General features: G+C 39.3%; 1 protein-coding gene across 17 annotated transcripts in view; it reads left to right on the plus strand.

Annotated features, from left to right (window-relative positions):
• The window catches only part of mast2 (microtubule associated serine/threonine kinase 2), a 224736-nt gene that overhangs the window by 183113 nt on the left and 19398 nt on the right, over nucleotides 1–22225 (plus strand). For all 17 annotated transcript variants that reach the window (XM_055018191.1, XM_055018176.1, XM_055018183.1 and 14 more), the window contains 9 exons: nucleotides 6647–6748; nucleotides 9100–9232; nucleotides 9333–9400; nucleotides 9630–9733; nucleotides 9968–10176; nucleotides 10253–10391; nucleotides 10719–10851; nucleotides 11075–11240; nucleotides 15633–15734. In XM_055018191.1, the coding sequence (XP_054874166.1) occupies nucleotides 6647–6748; nucleotides 9100–9232; nucleotides 9333–9400; nucleotides 9630–9733; nucleotides 9968–10176; nucleotides 10253–10391; nucleotides 10719–10851; nucleotides 11075–11240; nucleotides 15633–15734 (1156 nt within the window). The remainder of the gene's footprint in view (nucleotides 1–6646; nucleotides 6749–9099; nucleotides 9233–9332; nucleotides 9401–9629; nucleotides 9734–9967; nucleotides 10177–10252; nucleotides 10392–10718; nucleotides 10852–11074; nucleotides 11241–15632; nucleotides 15735–22225) is intronic.

Here is a 22225-nt window from a genome sequence, read left to right on the forward strand (position 1 = left end):
ATATAGCACCTTTTGTCCTCAGCTAAAGTTTGACAAAGTGTCTCACAAAAAGGATGAATTATAAAGATAAATCTAAAGTAGAACTTTCACAATGCAGGACATAGGCAGGAATAGGAAAGACAAAATATTTATAGCACTTATATGTCAAGACAGCTATTTATAAAACACCTTTGCAACACAAAGTCCATTGAAGGAGTGTCACATGATGCACAAGCAACACTAAAAAAACCCTCATACATGAAGTAGAATTAAATATGACAGAATTTACAAAGTTGAGCTTAAATTGAAATGAAATTGTGATAATTTAATATAAATTAAATAAAATCTAGATACCAGAATAGAAGAAACTGAGATGTATTTTTGTTAAAAATCACCCAAACTCACAAAAAGCGCTTCAGGACACAAAATTTCACGTATCGGTACCACCCGAGGTGACCAATTCTTTTTGGTATTTTTAACTAGCTATATGTCTCTAGTTTGAATTTTGATATGATAGCCCTTGCAGACTCACAGCTTAATATATGTTATCACTCGTTTAATAGACATGCCCCACAGTGAAATGCATGGGGCCTGAGCCAAAAGTCCTATCAACATGACAGGATGGAATTTGATAGGATTTTTCCTCATTGCGAAAAAATAAGAAACGCCACATGCTACACATGACCTGTATAACAACTTTACAGCACAGAACAACACTATAACAAACATGAAACTGAGAAAGATTTCGTTGCTATGGTAACGAGATTATCTGCAAGCAGGACGGAACAATAGAATAGTGAAAATTTGACAAACAATTTCAAAGTTAAATTCTATTGAAGTTAAAAAAGATTAACCATGTCTTGTGATTTGTGGTCAGTGTGAGACAGCAGACTATAACTTCCAGTAAAACATACAAAATACCTATTTAAATGGTGTCAGAACTGTCAAAATTGTGATGAAAAGTTCAAAATGTAACCCAATTATAACAGACTGCTACCAGAATTGATCATATGCCAAAACACTATCACAAAGACTATTTCCATTACTAAGTTGATGTTTCAACTGCTTTTGCAGTTTTTATTCTAATTACATTTTTAATGAATTCTGTCCCGTTACGCTGTGCGGACACTTTACAATACGAGCATCACACTTGTGGCATGCAGTTGATGTGTTACCTGTTAATATACTGTTAATCCTATACAAAATTAATAGGGTTAACCTTTAACCTTAACCCCATACTATATATATATATATAGATAGATATAGATATAGATAGATATAGATATAGATATATAGATATAGATATATATAGATAGATATATAGATATAGATATATAGATATATATTAGGGCTGGGACTATAACGCGTTAATTTCGATCATTACAGCGAAAATAACGCGTTAAAAATAATAATGCAATTAATTGCACCCTCCTCAGTTCCCTCATTTCTGGCACACCGGGAACTCTGATGAACACTCCAGCCCAGTAGGTGGCGGTAATGAACCTAAAGTCTGTTTGTAGCCATGAAGAAGAAGCACAGGAAGCACTGAGGGAAGTCAGGCACTGGTGAACAGTGAAGGAAGACGAGATTGAACTTGTTGGGCAGAAAGTTTCCTTTTAAAACTCTTCCTGGTGGCAGCTTGGATAAAAGCCTGGTTGTGTGGAAATTGTACAACGAAGAGTTTTCTGATCACTGCGTCACTTCAAGCTGACGGCATCACCTCAGTGTAAAACATGTTGCTGTTAGCGCCAGAGCTAACGTTAGCTACGAGTCGTGCTAACGGCTAACGGTGTAGCCATCCCATAATAGACCACTTTTCTAGACAGTGCTTGAGATTACAGAAAGTCTTAAAATGTTGAATAAAATCGCTATAATTACACTTCGATTTGCAGTAATCTGTGAATGTAGCAGACAGATGAAAAATGCAGATAAATAGAAATGAAACATTTTTGTGGTTTAAGTTTTTACTCCGTCGAGGCTCTGCCTCTTTGGAGGAGGAATAACCTAAACAACAAAAATATCTCTTTTAATAACTTAATTATAAACTTTTTGTTTATAAAAAATTACATAAAAATTGATATTCCTATAAAAAGAACCATTAAAATTACACCATTTATCAGACCCAGAAAAGATGAAAAGAGAATGAATCTCTGGATTTTCAACTTTCTGAAGCTCCTGGAACTACTTATGCTGATTTTATGTGCCATACAGTGGAAAAAACAACTAAATTCAGGCTTTAAGTCATCAAAATCACTTTTTTCTATATGTCCCATTTTCCTTTTTTTAAAATAAATTTTAAATTATAAACACGTATATGTCTATTCATTGATTCAACTGTCAACCACAATTTTATTTGTATGACAATAAGACATGTCAGATAGCAATATTTGAATATTGCTATCTGACAAAACTGCGATTATTGCAATTGATTAATTACAAAGCCTGTAATTAATAAGATTAAATTTTTTAATCGCGTCCACCACTAATATACATATATATATGTATATATATATATATATATATATATATATATATATATATATATACACACACATATATGTATATATATATATATATATATATATATATATATATATATATACACACACATATATATATATATATATATATATATATATACACATATATACACATATATACACATATATACAGTATAGAGACTGTATATTGCTATAGATGGCACAATTGATTAATTTACTCACGACCCAGTGATGGGGCCGTCTGTGTAAATAAGCAGCATCCATTAAAGCCCAGTGTTGCATTTTTGCACCATTGAAAGAAATCCCTAAACATCACAAGTAGAGTTGAAAACAAAATTATTAGGCCCGCTATGAAATTTAAGGTTTGTTTTTTTTTTTCAAAAAATTCTCAAGTGCATTTAAACAGGTCAAGGAATTTTTAACAGCTTTTCCAAATATCTTAGTTTAATTTTGGAGTGTACAATATTTTATTTTGCACACAGCAACAGAATTATTTAACGAAAACCAAAAACTACCAGGGTCATTATTCGCCCCCTTGATGTTCATAGTCAGTTGTGTATCTTTTTTGCTGGATAACAGCTTGCAGTCGTTTATTGTAGTTTGTAACAAGTCTCTGACATCTCCTGAGCAACGTAAGTTTTGGGTCGTTGTCATGTTGGAAGACCCAGACCCAGTTTCGCAGCTGACTGCTGAAGGTTTTCTTTCAAAATCCACAGATATCCTTCTTTAGTCATGATTCCTTCAGCCTTGAACAGATTCCCAGTTCCAGATGCACTGAAGCATCCAACAGCATGATACTGCCACCACTGTGTTTAACTGTGGGGATGGTGTTCTTTAGGTTTTACACCTCTCTCTTGTTTCTCCAAACATAAGTAACGTCTCCATGGCCAAAGAGCTCTAGTTTGGTCTCATCTGAAGGACATGCTTCCAGTCTTCATAATCTTTCTCCAGGTTGTCCTCAGCAGACTTCAGAAGGTGTCTCTTCTGTAGAAGTGGAGGATTCGGGTTCAGTCCATTTCTGTGCAGGGCTCTAGTGACCGTCTTCTTTGATGCTACAATTCCTGACTTCTCTAAGTCATTAACTAGTGTTTTGGTGGTTGTTATAGCATCTGTAGACACATCTCTCACAAGTTTTCTTTCCAGAGTCTTTGAAATCTTTAGCGTCCTGCCTCTGTCAGACTTGTTCTGTACTGTGTGGCTCTTTGAATTTCTTGATGAGACTTTTCACTCCACTTTTTGACACTTGGAAATGCTGTGATAACTTTGTAGACCCTTCCTCTGCTTTGTAAGCATCAACAATTCTTTTTCTCTTTTTGTTTTTGGCATGATACTTTCTCAAGTAATAGCTCAAATCCTTAAGTTTTTATACTGTGTGTAAAGTGGAAGACAACCCCCAGTTTTAACTTGATTGATTGATTGATTGATTGATTGATTGATTGATTGATTGATTGATTGATTGATTGATTGATTGATTGATTGATTACAAGCTGTGTCAATTACAAAGTTAAAACACATGATTGCACAACAGCAGTTTGTGGTTTGGCTCAATAAAAAGGTCAGTTCTTAAGGGGGCTAATAGTTTTGACCCTGGTAGTGTTTGGTTTTTGTTAAATAATTTTGCTTCTGTGTGCAAAATAAAATAATGTAAGCATCTAGGAGGTTTGGAAAAGCTGACATTGAAATTCCTTGATGTGTTTAACAGCACTTGGGATTTTTTTTTTTTTTTTTAAACGTAAATTTCATAGGGTGGCTAATAACTTTGTCATCAACTGTATTATACTTTTTTAAAAAATAATTTGAGTTGTTTATCACTAAAAATCTTTAAAGATGAAGAAAAAAATACTACAGGTCAAATACTTATTTGGAAAATTATTGAAATTGTTCCTAAAGACAAGAACTGGGGGGTCAGTGGAAGACATGTTTGAACTTGGAATGTGGTAGGCTATGTCTCACAGTATTAATATTTTCCTAAAATACATTCCAAAAATGTTGCAGTTTTGCAGTTCAGAGTGTGGGGTGCTGGGAAATGTAGTGTTTGTCTACATTCAGGCAGAAATATGTACAGCTAGACAGCCTTAAAAAAAAGTTGTAATTTTGCAACTGTGGGCCTCAGAGGGTTAAATGGATTGCAATGCTGTGGTTATGGTGAATGTGACCGTGTCACAAATAAGTGATTAAGCTGCCAGTGTGGAAAGGATATCACATCTTAATGTACTTAAATTAACCCAATGTACATTTTAGTACCACTTAGGTTTGGTCACCTGAGGTGGTACCAATATCTGGTCATAAATCAAATTGTCACATTTAATATTTGGTTGCAAATCCTTTGCAGTCAATGCCAGCCTGAAGTCTGGAACCCATAGATATCACCAGACGCTGGGTTTGGTCCCTGGTGGTGCTCAGCCACGCCTCTACTGCTGCTGTCTTCACTTTCTGGTTGCTCTTGGGACATTTTCTCTTCAGCAAGTGAAATACAGCTCAGTTGGAGTCAGGTCAGGTGACTGACTTGGTCATTGCTGAACATTTCCCTTCTTTGCCTTAAAAAACTCAGGTTTTGCAAGGTTAATATACAGTTTGTGTCATTCACAAACTCTCTGGTTAATTAGTTGCTGTGCAGTGGGAGTCTGTCTGTCAATTGTCCTTTTCTCACTGATTGCTGCCCTGTACAGTCACCTCATGCGCATTCAGTCTCCTTTACAGTTACATTTACACACTCTAATGCAATATTTTGGAATGCACATTCAGTACACACACTCCTTCCCTCCAGGTTTCATTAAAGTCATAAATAATTCAGGGATGTGGGTTGTCAGGACCCCCAGGCCTTGTCAGTCTCTTAGCATGGCTCTGTCTCACAAACACTGACAAGTTGCTCATGGTTTGGTAATGAAAAACCGCCACCGCACAATTCGCCTGACACAATTCAATTTCAATTCAATTCAATTCAATTTCAATTCAATTCAATTCAATTCAATTCAATTCAATTCAATTCAATTCAATTCAATTCAATTCAATTCAATTCAATTCACTTTTAATTATATAGCGCCAATTACAGTCAAATTGTCTCAAGACGCTTTACAGAACCCATATGCCTGACCCCCAGAGCAAGCCAAAAGGTGACAGTGGCAAGGAAAACACCCTTTTAACAGGGAAAAAAACCTCGAGCAGAACCCGGCTCTTTATGTGGGGGGGACCCATCTGCCTGCTGGCCGGGCGGGTTGAGAGGGCAGAAGAGGTAGAGGGGTAGAGGTAGAGGGTTAGAGGTGCATGTGTCAAACACACAATTTGATACATGCATGATAAGACGGATGATTCATGCAAAGTACAACTAACACGGAAACTGATTATAGTTTACTGCTATGGTGTACAGCTCTAGCATTAAATATACTATATATATAGCTGGTGGTAAATTCAAAAATATGTAGATAAGCAAATCAAGTATAGTAAGGGCAATGCAGAGTTGACACACACACACACACCTACAACACACACACATACCTACACACACACACACACACACACACACACACACACACACACACACACACACACACATACCTACACACACACACATTATAAAAACATACATGCATTCTACATACATGGATAGATACACACAAGGTCATATGAGGCATACTCGGGTTATCCCTAGAGGATTAAATATGTTTTACAGTGGGTGGTTTGTGTTTTGCACACACACACACACCCAAACACACACACTACACTTCCACCACATTTCTATTCAGATTCAGTGTTTGCTCCAGATGCGTTTCCAGTCAGTTACAGCAGATTACTGAGTAAACTGCTCTGTCTCAATGCTGACAGACATTCCATGGTTATTAAGGGGTGAGGCAGAGGTCATTCTAATTTGCATGACCTTGTAGGTGTCACTGAAAGTATCCCATCTTCTGTTTGTCCTTAAACTGGTTGGTCTACTGTCTATGAAGACATATTTTGCAGCTTCAAGATCCTAAAATTTTAAGATTATTAAATATTTACAATGTCATTTGAAATAATGAATAAATATTATTATGAGGTCATGTCCAAAAAAAGGCCTTTCATATTAATGTCATTTCTTATTTCTGACAATGAGGACTGAAAATAACAATAGCATGTGTTCTAGTGCTGTTTGATCTAACCATTTTTTCACTTTTTTTGCGTGTGTTCAGGCTCATGAGCGTTCAGAAAGTGTGGAGGTTACCTTTGTCACACAACTCGTCAAGAAGCTGATGATAATCATTGCACGGCCAGCACGTCTTCTGGAGTGTCTGGTAAGAAAGAAACTGACCTCCAGACATTTTTAGAGACAAAGCCCATTTTTTCATATAGGTCAAGTACTACTCAATACATTTGTTCAAATATTGTACTTAGCTATTTCAGTTTCACTCATTGCCACTTTTTAAATGTATGCTACCATAATTAATAGAAGAATAATGTATTTTTTTACTGCATTACATTTATTTTACACTGTAGGTGAGAATACACAAAGAACCAGCATATCAAACGTGATGCCTGTTATGGATTAAACCAGCACTAACCGGCAGACCGCGGTCCAGATCCGGACCTAGATGCCATCTTATTCAGACCTGTAACCAGTAAATTATAACAGGATCTTAAATTTGACAGTTGCAGCTTTTCCAGTGTTTACGGCACTGAATATCAGCTCAGGAAACACACAGACCAATTAGGTACGAGTTCACCATCCCACGTGACGCTACTCAGCCAATGAAGTCTCTGCATTGCAGGTGCTAAACATCGCGGCTCTGCGTTCAGAAAACAGTTGAGAGATGAGGGACAGACGAGAGGAGGACAGACAAGAAAGAAAAATAATAAAGTGACACAGAGAGGAAAGTAGCCCTGCACATGTTGACCATGTTTGGCTCAACATACAACTGTGAGGCAACTTTCTCACCTATGAGCATAATCCAAACTAAATATCGTTGCTGACTCACCAATGAGCTCCAAATGTGTTTGAGAATGACCCTGACACCATTCAGACCACGATTCAAAAATACTGACAGGAGAAGCTGCAGCTCAGTTCTCCCATTAAGCAGCAGGGGATATAAGAAAAGTGATATAAGACAGGAAAAAAATGTAAAAGTGTTCAGTTGTTTAAATTTTTTGAGATTTAGATGTTGTTAAAGGTGGATATAAGTTGGTTCGGGTTGTTCAGTCATTATTTTTTCGAGTTCTACGCTTTATTTTAGGATGTACCGTTATACCAAAAGTTATTTATTAATAGATGTTGTCAAAATGTTTTTGAACCGTACTGAATTTATTTGATTGACGGTCAGTTACTGATTCATGCAGATGCTAATAAAACTGCTAGGTTACATAACATATGTCATATATCACATATACACTAATTCAAGTTAGACATTATGATATTCCGGACCTTTTCTTTAATAAATTTTCCCTGAGTGGACCTCTCTGAATTTTAGTTGAATACCCCTGAAATAACCAATCAAAACAGTCTAAATGAGCTTCACTATGGTCAACTAGTGCTTATACATTAGTGCACCCATAACAATAATCCAAAACAATAATCTAAATATATAAAAAATATATATAATTCATTGCAAATATCCTAAAATCTAGATTGGGGTCGATCACATGGAATTTTAGCTCAGGGATATTGACAAAACTATGCCCAGGTATCTGTTTACGTCTACTGTGATGAGGAAATACGAAAAAAAAGATCTACTACCTACTATTAAATGGATCATAAAGAAATCATATAATAATATGTTATTTATTATTATATTGTAGTTTATAAGAGTAGTGCCTGCTAAAGACCGCAACATCTCGAGGAACTGCTTAAAGTAGACTTTAGAGGCAGCATTTGTAACACAAGAGTTTTTACATTGTGCTAATTAAAGGTAGGTACAGAATGTGAATACTTTTTCAAACACTAATTTAATCCCATTAAGGCAAAGACAAAAGAGACAAACAGCTTCTAACCAAACATAGAGATAAATAAAGCATGTGCCTCACTAACAAAAGAAAATTTTGGGTTACTAGCAAATAAACATACAAAAACATGCAGATCAGACTTAAATGTCCCGTTTAAACTTAAGTTGTATTTGAAAACTTGTTTATGGAAAATATAACTTGTATTGACTGAATAGATTTTTCATGTTGTACAACTTATTTCTACACACAGTTAATAAACAATATTGAGCTGTGAAATAATTCAGCCACACCTCTCACCTCTCAGCAGAGCTTCATATATACATCGCAGAGCCTCTTTTCTTCCTCCATCAGTCCTCAGTCACACTTCCACTTCCACACAGAGCTCAGATAGTCTGGGGTTAGATGCTTCACATCTTAAGCCAAATAGGTGACGGAAGTCATTTGTTGGCTCAGAAATTAATCATTATGAAAGAGAATGTGAAATAAAACAACATTCAGTACTGTAGCTGTCCTACAAACCTACAAAACTGAGATTGTAGAGGCCATTTTCAGACCTGAAAGATAAACAGAAAGATAAACTGTATTTTAGTCATGTGAGTGCAGCTCTAGTTTGGACCCAGTGTTCTATTTTGTCATTCCTTTCTCTTCTTCACTTTCTTCATACTATTCCTCATTGACTTACTTCCTCCCTCTTGTCTCTCTCCTGCAGGAGTTTGATCCAGAGGAGTTCTATCACTTGTTGGAAGCAGCTGAGGGCCATGCAAAGGAAGGTCAAGGCATCAAGTCGGACATTCCCCGATATATTATCAGCCAGCTGGGCCTCACCAAGGACCCTCTAGAGGGTAAAACCACCAGAATTTACATTTTCTTTTATTTGATAACTGTTGTTATTTTCTTGATATCCCTTTAAGATTGGTCAGTGATCCTTGTGTCTCTCTGTAGAAATGACCCAGCTGAGCAGTTATGATAGTGGAAACCCAGACACCCCCGAAACTGATGATTCGGTTGATGTGAGTACATTCGGAGAAAATGTTAAAAAAAAAACAAATCGGCTTCTTTGCCACAAACAATCTCATTAAAAAACAATCTGCAAAAGGACCTCAGAAATTTACATTTCAGAGTTTGTAATTAATTTCAAATACATTTTCAAACTGTTGTTTTTATCAAAACTGTTTAGGTTTCATTTTTCTTCCCTATGCTGATTTGAAACATTTTCTGCTTTTGCCATGTATGTTTCAGAATCAGGGAACTACAGTCCCAGCAGCACAACCACAGAGTAAAACTAAAACCCCTCGAGAGGAGGACTTTGAAAACATCAAGCTCATCAGTAATGGGGCTTATGGGTATAACAGCATCCAGTTTTTCTTGTTGCTCATATAATTTAAGCACATGGTAGCTGCATTTTAAAATAAGATATTAAGTGTAGTAGACTGTGTATGTGCATGGGCGTGCATGTGGGTATGGTTGTGTGAATATCTTGTCTCTCTGTTTATGTAGAATGTAGAATATATATATATATATATATATATATATATATATATATATAATATCTCTCCTTTCTGTCATTTCTTGTATAGTGCTGTATTTCTTGTACGTCACAAGGAGACCAGGCAGCGGTTTGCCATGAAGAAGATCAACAAACAGAACCTGATCCTAAGGAACCAGATCCAGCAGGCCTTTGTAGAGCGAGATATCCTAACATTTGCTGAGAACCCGTTTGTTGTCTCTATGTTCTGTTCCTTTGAGACCAGGAGACACCTCTGTATGGTGATGGAGTACGTGGAGGGTAAGATCATTAATAGCTGTAGTATATGATTAGTATTGGTTGAAGTGGGTTGAGTTGTCCAATGACTCTTCTGTAGGTGGAGATTGTGCCACATTGCTGAAGAATATTGGGGCCCTGCCAGTTGATATGGCTCGTATGTACTTTGCTGAGACAGTCCTTGCATTAGAGTATCTTCACAATTATGGCATCGTACACAGAGACCTCAAACCTGACAAGTAAGAAGCCAATATATTTTCAGAATTATGTTGTTCTTCATTTGGCTTATTTCCAGTAAAACGGCAATAAAACAATAGTATTACTGTTTTATATTCATATATCTTTAGAGATATTATATATATCATAGAGATTTAAGATTTAAGAATATGTCATTGTAATGTTTCTTTATCAAATGCTCAGTACATTTTACCTTATATTTAATGTGGATGATTATTGTTTGTTTATAATTGAGTTTGAAATATAATTCTGGGAGAGCCGGTTTACAACCAAGTTCTTCTGAAATTAAGCATCATTTGGAATGAAACCTTAGATTTTCTCTCCTGCAGTCTTCTCATCACATCCATGGGGCACATTAAGCTGACTGACTTTGGCCTCTCTAAGATTGGTTTGATGAGTCTGACCACAAACCTATATGAAGGACACATAGAAAAGGACACCAGGGAGTTTCTGGATAAACAGGTAAAAGGTCACTTATTTGCCTATTTGAGAATCTGAGTGTGAATTCATGGGGAATTAGATTTGGTCATTTCCTTCTTACTTCATAGCTGTAGTTTTCCTTAACAAATTGTCAGAATCAGTGCAAATTCAATATACCTCTTTTATGGACACGTGGATTATAGTTCATGCAACCATTTTTTCCTCATGTCCCAATTCGATTTTCTGTGTGTTTCTGATTTTGCAGGTATGTGGCACTCCAGAGTACATCGCCCCAGAGGTGATTCTCCGTCAGGGCTATGGGAAGCCAGTGGACTGGTGGGCAATGGGAGTCATCCTGTACGAGTTCCTGGTGGGCTGTGCCCCCTTTTTTGGAGACACCCCAGAGGAACTGTTCGGTCAAGTCATCAGTGGTGAGTAGTTTGTCCACTGCAGTCACTACATTACACAGTTTCCAGCACCATAGACAGCACGTAGCAAATAACACATCATCAAATTTTGCTATGTCAGTCTCCAATCAGACATGGCATTATGACCAAAAAAATTTACAAAAAAATAAAACGACATTTTATAGTCAACTTTTTAACATTAGATTACATTTATCTTTAAATTATCCGATGCAGGCAAAATTACAAGCTATCATAGAAAAAATGTGTTTTTATGATTTGGATAAAAGACTTAAAAGTGAATGTGGTCCAGTCTTTGATTTATGAAAGGAATTGCACCACCTGTATTTTACTAGGAATATTATAGCTTTGGAAATAGCTACCAGAGTACCTTTTGTTTTCTTTATAGTGTCTCCAAACAGGTCCTCAAAAGACAACCTTATCATTTTGTTTAACTTTTATCATAGCCACTTAAAGCGTAGTTAAATAATTACAATATTTTCCTAAACACATAAAAAGTCTTATAATAATTCAGTGCATAAAATATATCCATCCATCCATCCATCCATCCATCCCTCCATTTTCTTCTGCTTATCCGGGGCCGGGTTGCGGAGGCAGCAGGTGAAGCAGGCCGTTCCAGACATCCCTTCCCCCAGCAACACTTTCCAGCTCTGCCTGGGGGAGCCAGATGAGATACATAATCCCTCCAGCAAATTATGGGTCTACCCCGGGGTCTCCACCCAGGCGGATGTATTCGGAAAACCTACAAAGGAAGTCTTCCCGGAGACATCCGAATCAGATGTCCAAACCACCTCAACTGGCTCCTTTGAACCCGAAGGAGCAGCGGCTCTACTCTCAGCTCCCTCTGCATGTCTGAGCTTCTCACCCTATCTCTAAGGCTGAGCTCAGTCACCCTACAGGGGAAGCTCATTTCGGCCACTTGTATCCATGATCTTCTTCTTTCGGTCACTACCCAGAGCTCATGACCATAGGTGAGGGTTGGAACATAGATGGACTGGTAAATGGAGAGCTTCTCCTTGCACCTCAGTTCCCTCTTTACCACGATAGTTCAGTGCAACGCCCACATTACTGCTGCCGCATTAATCCGCCTGTCCATCTCACGCTCCATTTTCCCATCACTCGTGAGCAAGATCCTGAGATACTTGAACTCCTTCTCTTGAGGAACCAACTCCCCCCAACCCGGAGGAAGCAGTCCACCGGTTTCCGGCAGAGAACCATGGCCTCAGACTTGGAGGTGCTGATCCGCATCCCTGTCGCCTCACACTCGGCTGCAAACCGTTCCAGTGCGTGCTGAAGGTCAAAGTCTGAGGAAGCCATCAGAAACACGTCATCTGCAAAAAGCAGAGATGCAATCCTGAGGTCCCCAATCCGGACACCCTCCTCACCCCGGCTGCTGAGATCATGTCCATGAACACTACAAACAGGATCGGAGAAGGGGCAGCCCGTGCTTATATTTTCTATATTGTGCATTGAAACATTAAAAATGTCAAAATTTACACTAGATGGCCAAAAAAACCATTTTTTGTCATCAAAATTTTGTGTATCAATCAATCAATCAATCTTTATTGGTCATTGCACACTTTCATATACAACGAAATTTCATTTGAGACTGTGTGTATGAAGTCAATAGGTAATTCACCCTAAATTATCACTCGACAATGCCTAAAAGAGAAGATTTAATAGATGATATTTGCCATCTTTGTGCTTGGTAACAGTTAGGGAAACAATGAGAGAACCATCACTAACCGACTTGAAATCATCCTAACTGCTGTTCATTACAACCTCAGGAAGAAAACACAGTAATAGCTTCACCAACAACCGCCAAGGAAGAAGTAGAAAACAATGGTCTAAAAATGATTTCTAAAACTTTGCATGTTGTTGAAACCCTAAAGGTTTGCAGTAATGCCCTTAAATTAATTTAATTAATAAATTAATCTTCAGAGAATCAGTGGACCAGCTCTCCATCTAATGGCTCAGGTTCCTGCAGCCCAGAGAGATTTTACCCAGGTGGGATTCTAAGGAACAATTAAGCTGGTCAGGGCGAGGAAATTCGCCTAGCTGCTCACTGCATTCTTCCAGACGCCTGTCCCACTTCCTCTGATAATTAATGTAACTGAGTAGCCACTTTTGAGTGGTTAAACTAATTACCAATCACGTCTGTTAATGGCAGCTTTCCTCTTAACGGATTTGGCACTTGGTAAGTTGCCAGGTTAAAGCTTAGAGGTTTGGACATGAATAACCCCTGGGATAAGTTTTAAAAAGGCCACACAAAGACCCCAGGACTTAAGTAACCTTTCAGAACCTGTTTAGTTGTAATGAACAGCCTGACTTTTTACCACCAGAGAAGATATTCATAATTAATTAATCATTGTGATAGGGATAAATTGAATTTTACAATCTGTTAACTTTAACTGCAGGATAAATGTTTATTATAATATTTCAGCAGGGCGCAGCATAAGCTTTTAAATCATCAAACAATCAAGCATTAATATTATTCTTAACATGACTCATAAGTGGAACTATGCTTTCATATAAGAGAAGTAATAATCACCCAGAACTCCAAATTTGGAGTTGGAGAGCAGTCGGCTTGGCCGTAGCCGGCGGCTCACCTGAAGACTGACGAGCCTCCGAGACTCACCGGCTCCAGGGGAAAGTGAAGGGGGTTCGGTCCAGATTTTGATCTGCTTGAATCCATTTTTTTGTCGTTTGGGCCACTAAAACTTTGTTAATCCATTCTGGTGTTGTTCCTCGCGGAGAAAATAGAGTTCAGTAATGTTCCTTCAGTCAGCATTATTTCTAGATCACAGTCTTTTGTAATCCTCAAACAGTGCAGAAAGAGCAGTCCTTTAGTCCATAATTCCAGCAGAACAGTTATTTCATTGCAGATCATGTTGAATCCCCTTCCGAGTTGCGTGGTAACATCTCCTTTGCTCAGAGCATCTTTTGCCGCCTGGCTTGCATCAACTGACTACCACCCAACAACTCCCAACTTGCTTCTCGATCAGGTGTACTGTATACTAAACTGAACCCTCTTCAGGTTATGCATGTGCAATGACAGCACCCTTAATTAACATACGCAATGATCTCATCCTAAATTAGCTTGAGCAAAGACTTCATCTCTCCCCCCTCCCAACTCGCGCACTCCTCCATGTTTGAAGAACTCAAACTATCTATTTTGGACTGTTTGGGCCCTTCCACTCAGTGTCACTTCTCTATTAATGTACTTTTTCCATCTGCAACTCAGAGCCGGCCCCTGATCAGGAAATGGAGAAGCAGATGTTAGACTTACAAAAATCCCTGAAGTCTATTTCAAGCTTAATAACCTTTACCGTGAACACTTGACCCTAGTTCACCTTAGCTCTTGACTTCTTATACCCCAGTTTCTTATGGACATTAAAGCCCTTAAAACACCTCAGTTTCTTAGTAATCAAAACTCTTCAAAGCATCTCCATTTCATAAAGCATCAGTTTCTCATATTAATCAAATCTATCAAAAACATCAGTTTCCTCTGATAACCAAAAACATCACTTTTCACATTGAGTTGCTGTTCTGACTTAGTTACTTCTTAAACAAAGATTATGAAGACAAGTATTCAAAAATAATCAGAACATCACTTTTTACAGTGAGACACTCATGATTTTTACACTGTTTCAAATAAAGATCATATGAAAATAGGTATTTGAGTTAGCTTAAACAATTCATTGGGTTATGGCATAATTTGATTATAAATCACAGGTTATAATATCACAATGTTCCCTTATTTAGCTGTTATTCTGCCAGAGTCTCACCCCTGTGGCTGATTTTGGGATCCCGTATCTCCATGCTTCTCAACAATGTTTGAGCCTAAGAGCTCCCGGGCTGACAGAGAACAGCAGACTTTAAAAAAAAAATCCTCAGAAATGTTTAGGTAGAAATGTTTCTTTACAACAGAGAAGCACAGGCTTGACTTTCAAGGAATTAAACCTATTGTAATTTCTCCTCTGCATCCTTTACTCCTTTGAATTTCCTTAGATAAAGGGATGAACCAATTATCACAAACTCATAATGATCTTGTACGTCTCTGTTGGGACTTACCCTGTCTCTTTCCAGATTGATTAAGGGTGGTAATAGGAATCAGTCTTGAATGTGTTCTGTTTTCTTATACATCATCCAGATTGGCGAGAGAGAAGGTTTTAAACACGAATAAACATAACATTTCTAATAATAAGTAGAAAAAATAATAATTTGCATCTTTGCAACCAAGCGTTACTTCTTTCCCTTAACTGTTGGTGTATGTGAGTCTGGAAAAAAGAGAACATGGTAGATGTTTGTTGTGGTCTGAAGAATTATGAGAAAGCACTTTTTCATTGTGTAAGACAGGAGAGTCATGTGTCTGTATTTGTGCTGTAATTTTGTTAGATGAGATCACCTGGCCAGCGGAGGATGAAGCTCTGCCTCAGGAAGCTCAAGACCTCATCTCCCAGCTGCTGAGACAGAATCCTCTGGAGAGACTGGGCACAGGTAAAGTACTCTGTCACTCTTACTAGAAAAGGTTTTTAAAAATATGGGAAACATTAGTAAAAAGTAGGAATATCCTATTCATTTTTTCCGCCAATTTATCAGCCAATACCAAGTCATATTTTTTATTTAATGTTGTCTCAATGACACAACTGTCCTGTGCAAAGTCTAGTTATTGTAATGAGCCCAATTTAGATTGTAATTTATACCAGTGCTCCAGCACGTGATAAGACAGCTAAAAGCAACGTGTGTGACCACGACATGGGCTGGTTATCCAACGCAACCATTTATTCAACTAGTTGTCATTTTTTGGGCCTTGTCACTGTGCTAGTGAAACTTTCTGACTGGTTTCACACTGCAGACATTCTTCTGATGCCACACATTGCGGGTAACATTTGTGTAGTGTTGAAGAAATTTCACACTTGGTCCGTCAAGGTTTGCTGTAATGGTGTGTTTTATTAGTATTTCCGATAATACAGTGGATTTACCGACACAGAATATGGGTCTGCAAAGGTAAGTTGACCCAGAGCATTTTCAGGGCACACATTTTGTAGGAATGTCAGAGGATGGATAAAAGGGTAGGGGGGGGCTGTATGCAAATACAGAAGGTAAGACAAAAGGAGCATATCAGAGGATGGATCAAAGGGTTGGGAGGGGGTTGTAAGTAAAATCAAGGTGGACAGTGGTTAATTTGCGTATAGTTCCTAATCAGTAACCGAGGGTAAAACAACAGATCGAAAGGGTACACAATTGCAAATAGCAAAGGTGAGATAACATAAGGTAAGACAGACACAGAGGATGAAAGAATTGTGGATAACCATGGGAAATGGAATGAAGGGGTGACGTGACAGTAGTAACAATATGTGTGCTATTTCTTCATCAATCCACACTTTTTGTGTGTGTGCAGATGTGTGTGTGCAAATATGTGTGTGTGTGTGTGTGTGTGTGTGTGTGTGTGTGTGTGTGTGTGTGTGTGTGTGTGTGTGTGTGTGTGTGTGTGTGTGTGTGTGTGTGTTTGCCTGTGTGCACTTAACCAATTTCTATGTTGTATGTACAAGTAACCAGGGTTCTCTTCTTGTACAAGAAATAGGCTGAATTTCTGTGGAGTACATAATGGTAGTGGTAGGTCTGGTGGTAAGTGATTTACGAAGACATTTAAAATAAAAAATCACAAGACAAATAGTAATCAAAATAATCAAAGCAAGCAACATAAATTCAAAAATTGTGTAAGCCAATAGTCCTATTTCATCCTTAATCCAGTCAAATAATCCAGTAGAAACAGGTTGGTGTAATGTCTTTGCAATGTTGCTCAAGTGATGACTTATTTCCTGTATGGTGGCATTGTGATCAGGAATGAAAGTGTAACACTCGGCTCCAGTGATGGCGCATGTTCCTCCTTGTGATGCCAGTATGAAATCTAGTGCAGCCTGATTTTGTAATGTCATCATTCTTACAGCAGTCATTTCTTGTGACAACATGGCCAAACCAGATGCAGTGGAGTTTGCAAGATCTTCTACAGTATGAGAAAGATCTCGTATTTGGTCAAGAGATTACATCATTCCATGGAATGAGTGCACCAAAGAATCTTGTCCAATACAATACAATAAAATACAATACATTACAATGACTTTATTAATCCCCGAAGGGACATTCAATTGTCTGGTCTCATCTGTTTACTTTTGAATTAAATAGTCTGATTGCTGATGGCAAGAAAGATTTTCTGAATCTTTCAGTCCTGCATTGCAGGGATAGGAGCCGTCCACTGATGTTTTGTGTCTGTTGAGGCAGATGTGAAGTGGATGATCCAGGTTTGTCAAAATGGCCTCCATTTTTCTAAGTGCCTGTCTCTCCACCTCATCCTCCAATGTGTTCAATCTGATTCCAACCACGGAGCCAGCTTTTTAATTAGTTTGTTCAGACGCCTTGCATCCTTGTTTTTTATACTGCCTCCCCAGCAGACTGCAACATAAAATCGAACACTTGCTACCACAGACTGAGAGCATCTTACTGCAGATGTCTAATGATCGAACTCTTCTGAGGCAATAAAGTCGGCTCTGGCCCTTTTTGTAGATGAAGTCTACATTTTTAGACCAGTCTAACTTATAATCAAGGGGGACACCTAAATATTTATACGATGTCACCACCTGGATGTCCACGCCACAAGTGTTCACTGGCTGAAAAGGGGGTTTGGATCTGCAGAAATCTATGATCATTTCCTTTGTCTTTGAGGAGTAGCAGGCAGTTTTTGTGACTCCAGTCACTGAAGGCATTTATCAGATCCCTGTATTCAGCTTCATGTCCATTTCTGATACATGCCATGATAGCAGTGTCATCAGTGTATTTCTGAATGTGGCAGGACTCAGTGCTGTATTTGAAGTCTGATGTATAGTGTGAGCAGGAATGGAGCCAGGACTGTTCCTTGTAGAGCCCCAGTACTGCTCATTAATGTCCCAGAAACACAGTTTCCCAGCCTGACAAACTGTGGCCTTCCTGTCAGATAATCTGTGATCCAAGAAACACAGGAAGGATCCACTCCCATCTCTTTGAGCTTGTCTTTGAGTATGGTGGGTTGGATGGAGTTGAATGTGTTTGAAAAATCAAAGAACATGATTCTCACATAAACTCCAGTTTCCTTCAGATGAGACAGGGCACGGTGAAGCATGAAGAGGATGGCATCATCCACCCCAATGTGTTCTTTGTATGCAAACTCCAGGGAATCGAGTTTGTCTTTGACCTCAAGCCTCAGTAGGCGTAGAATCAGCCGCTTCAGAGCTTTCATGATGTGTGAGGTAAGGGCAATAGGTCTGTAGTCATTTAGTTCAGCCGGACATTTGATTTTTGGTACCGGCACAATACAGGATGTTTTCCATAGAGCAGGCACCCACCCCAGCTGTAGACTCAGGTTGAAGATCCTGTGGAGAGGTTGACACAATTGTGCAGCACAGTCTTTAAGCAGTCTTGGACACACACTATCTGGGCCAGCTGCCTTCCCAAAGCAAAGTCTCCCAAGCTCCAACATCACCCCTGTCTCTGTGACAGAGAAGGGTACGGGTGCTAGAAGGGAAGTGGTTGCAGCTGTGGAGACATGTGTAGGAGACGGAGAAAGAGAAGAAGGAGCTATAGTGGGGATTTCCGTATGTTGAGGAGAAGCAGGAGGAGCAGCAGTGGAAGTAGGTGTGTCCACAGTGTCATATCTGTTGAAGAACAGGTTGAGTTCATCAGCTCTTTCCACATCACCCACTATTGGCTCCTTTTTCTTTATCTTGTTATGTCCAGAGATGGTACTGATTCCTCTCCACACATCACAAATGTTGCTGTGTTGAAAATTCCTCTCTATCTTCTTTTTGTATTCAAGCTTTGCCATCTTCAGTCTCCTCTTCAACTCATGTTGTACTTCTTTGAGTCATTCTTTGTCACCATCTCTAAAAGCTTGTTTTTTCTGGTTGAGGATTGCCTTTATGTCGCTTGTGATCCAGGCTTTGTTATTGGGGAAACAGCGAACAGTCTTTGCAGGTATGACTGTGTCTCTACAGACGTTGATGTAAAACAACAGTAAAACAATCAACCTGTCTGTCAATGTTCATACTGTCTTCATCTGTTTCCAGAAGCACATTCCAGTCTGTTGATTCAAAGCAGTCCTTTAGAGCTTCACTAGCTTGAGGAGTCCACCTTCTGATTTTGACTTTAGTTGCAGGCTGTCTCAGCATACAAAGTTTGTAACAGGTCTGCAGATAAACCAAGTTATGATCTGACCTGCCCAGTGGTGGTAAGGCAGTAGCTCTGTAAGCTTCTTTGACATTGGCATACAGCAGGTCTAGGGTTTTATTTTCTCTGGTAGGGCAGTTAACAAACTGTGTAAATCCAGTCAGGTGAGAGGAGAGGTTGACATGATTGAAATCTCTTGATATTATTACAAGTGCCTCAGGATGTTGCATCTGTATCTTAGCAACAGTATCATGCAAAACATGACACGGAACCAAGTCAGTTGCCTTGGGTGGGATGTATACAAGTATGGTTATGATATGACCGAACTCCCTTGGAACATAATATGGCCGAAGGGCAGCTGCCAACAGTTCAATATCTGGACAACGCAATTGCTCCTTAACAGTTATATGTGAGGAGTTACACCATCTCTGGTTAACAAATAAAGCCAGACCCCCTCCTTTGTTCTTGCCACTAGCTTTAGCATCTCTGTCTGACCTTATGAGGGTGAAGCCAGGTAGATCCACACTCTGAGGTGTTTTGATTCAGCCAGGTTTCAGTAAAACACAGGAGACTGCATTCACGGTATGTTTTGTCAGTCTTCACCAATGTCTCCAGCTCGTCACTTTTGTTTGGCAGAGAGTTGACGTTTCCCATGATGACTGATGGAAGAAAGGGCTTATATCTCCATTTCCTAGCCTTCGCCTTTGCACCAGCACGGCAACCACGAAAAAACACCTCAAGATGTCCACTGGAATTAGGTGTTGCTGTCCAGATTTGTTCTGTCTCAATGAAAAAAGCTCCTCTCTTGAATAAACTCTTCTCTCAGCAGAAACCTCAATCAGCAGCCGACAAAATGCGACAGAAACATGAAAAAAATACAGCAAAAATTTAAAACAGTTAAGAGACACCAGACTTTGCAGCCACTTTCAGAGGCGCAGGTTCCGGAACGTCCATCGTGTTGTGTGTGTGTATATAGATCTCTCTTGACAATGATGACCTCATCTGGCAAAGTAAGGACTCTCATGGCTGGTATCACATGACCCAGACCACACATTCCAGACCATGACTTTGGTAAAAATTCATAGGCCTTCATGCCACAAATCCAGTATAATCCTTTTGACAAAGGGAATGAGCAACTATTGGTTATTTTAGCAAAGTGGTTATATTGGTCATTGGAATTAGTATGGTCAATGGTATGTTGGTCTGACTGCACACCACCTTTGGATTTTACCATTGATCTTTCTGACAATGGGTCAACAGAGTCACATTTGGATGAGCCCACATGGATGGTCCCAGTGCCTTTGATGCACCACTGAAATGTCTTGGGAACCTTTGTAAGGATGAGGGGCTCAGGATAGTTGTCACAGGAATAAAAAGTTGTGTCTTGTTATTTGCAGAACAGCTGTCTAGTTTGTGTTGCACCGGGACAGGTACAGTATCCATGTGCTGAGCTGAGGGACTGTAATAATTGACATGTATCACAAGGAATTGCAGGTAAAGCCATCAGAGGAAGTCCTTCTTTTGTGCTGTGTGGAATGAAGCCACAGACATAGCAGTTTTTAGGGGTTGGGCTGTTTGCAGCTACCAAATTGGCTAGCTGGAGGTACATGTTACCTGATGTCTGTAGTCTGCAGCCTGATGTTTGTGGTGTCTGCGATGTACTTTGGTTATGTGTGGGATATCTGAAACTGGAACTCCGGTATGCACATTGCTCCTGTGCTCTGGATGTCCTGTGTCTGCTTCTGGGACTCCGGTGTCCGCACTGCTCCCCTGTTGTCCTGTCAGCTGTAGGTGTCCTGCGTCTGCTTCTGGGACTCCGGTGTCCGTGCTGCTCCTCTGTTGAGGGTGTCTCCAGCATTCTATATAACTCTGAAGGCAACAAGGACGAGAGTCCATGTGCTGAAGAGGCCTCCTGCTGATCTCTGGTGCATGGTGGAGGAGGTGTCTTCTTGCAGTGTGAGGCGTGCACCCACGTGACACGACCTTCACACTTGACTGCTGTGTTGGTGATGAGCAACATGCTGGGGTTTGGACCAGCGGGGCTTCAGGGCGTTTTTCCTTCACAACTGTCTGATGCAGACCCAGTCTCCTGGCTGAATATTGTGGCACAGTTGGTCACTAGGAGAGGACTGGACAGCTTTTACCCGGCTGTGAATTATTTGAACAGCAGAGTGTAGAGCAGAACAGAATGACAGCATTAATTCATCCATGGCATAGACGTCCATCTTTTTCATACACAGTACAGAATTACTAGGTATAGTCATTGGTCTACCAGTAATAATCTCATGAGTTGTGAGTTTGTGTGTTCTGATTGGAGTCAATCTCATTGACATTAAGACTAAAGGTAGGACTGCTGTCCGTCTTAGGCCTGTTTCTGCACATAGTTTAGCCAGTTTGTTTTTCAGGATTGAGGGTGGTATGGTGGCTGTGTAGTCTTTGTTTAATTCCTAGGGATTTACAAAGTTCAGTTGTTATTTCCCCAGTGAAGTGGGTACCTCTGTCTGAATTAATGGTCTGTGGAATGCCAAATCTTGGGATGATGTCTTTCAGTAGGCTTTTTACAACAGAGGTAGCGTCAACCTTCCTGCACAGCCAGGCCTCTGGCCAGTTTGAAAACATGCCCATGCATACAAGAATATTTTCATACCCATCACATTTTGGTATATGAACTAAGTCTATTTGCAGAGCTTCAAAAGGTCCCTGTACAGGGGGATGTGTTGATGATGTTGTTTGTACTCTTTTTCCAGGATTGTGCTGTTGACATATCAGACATTGTGTGCAGTACTTTT

The sequence above is a fragment of the Amphiprion ocellaris genome, chromosome 2 (genome assembly GCF_022539595.1).
Source record: "Amphiprion ocellaris isolate individual 3 ecotype Okinawa chromosome 2, ASM2253959v1, whole genome shotgun sequence".
Lineage (NCBI taxonomy): Eukaryota > Metazoa > Chordata > Actinopteri > Pomacentridae > Amphiprion > Amphiprion ocellaris.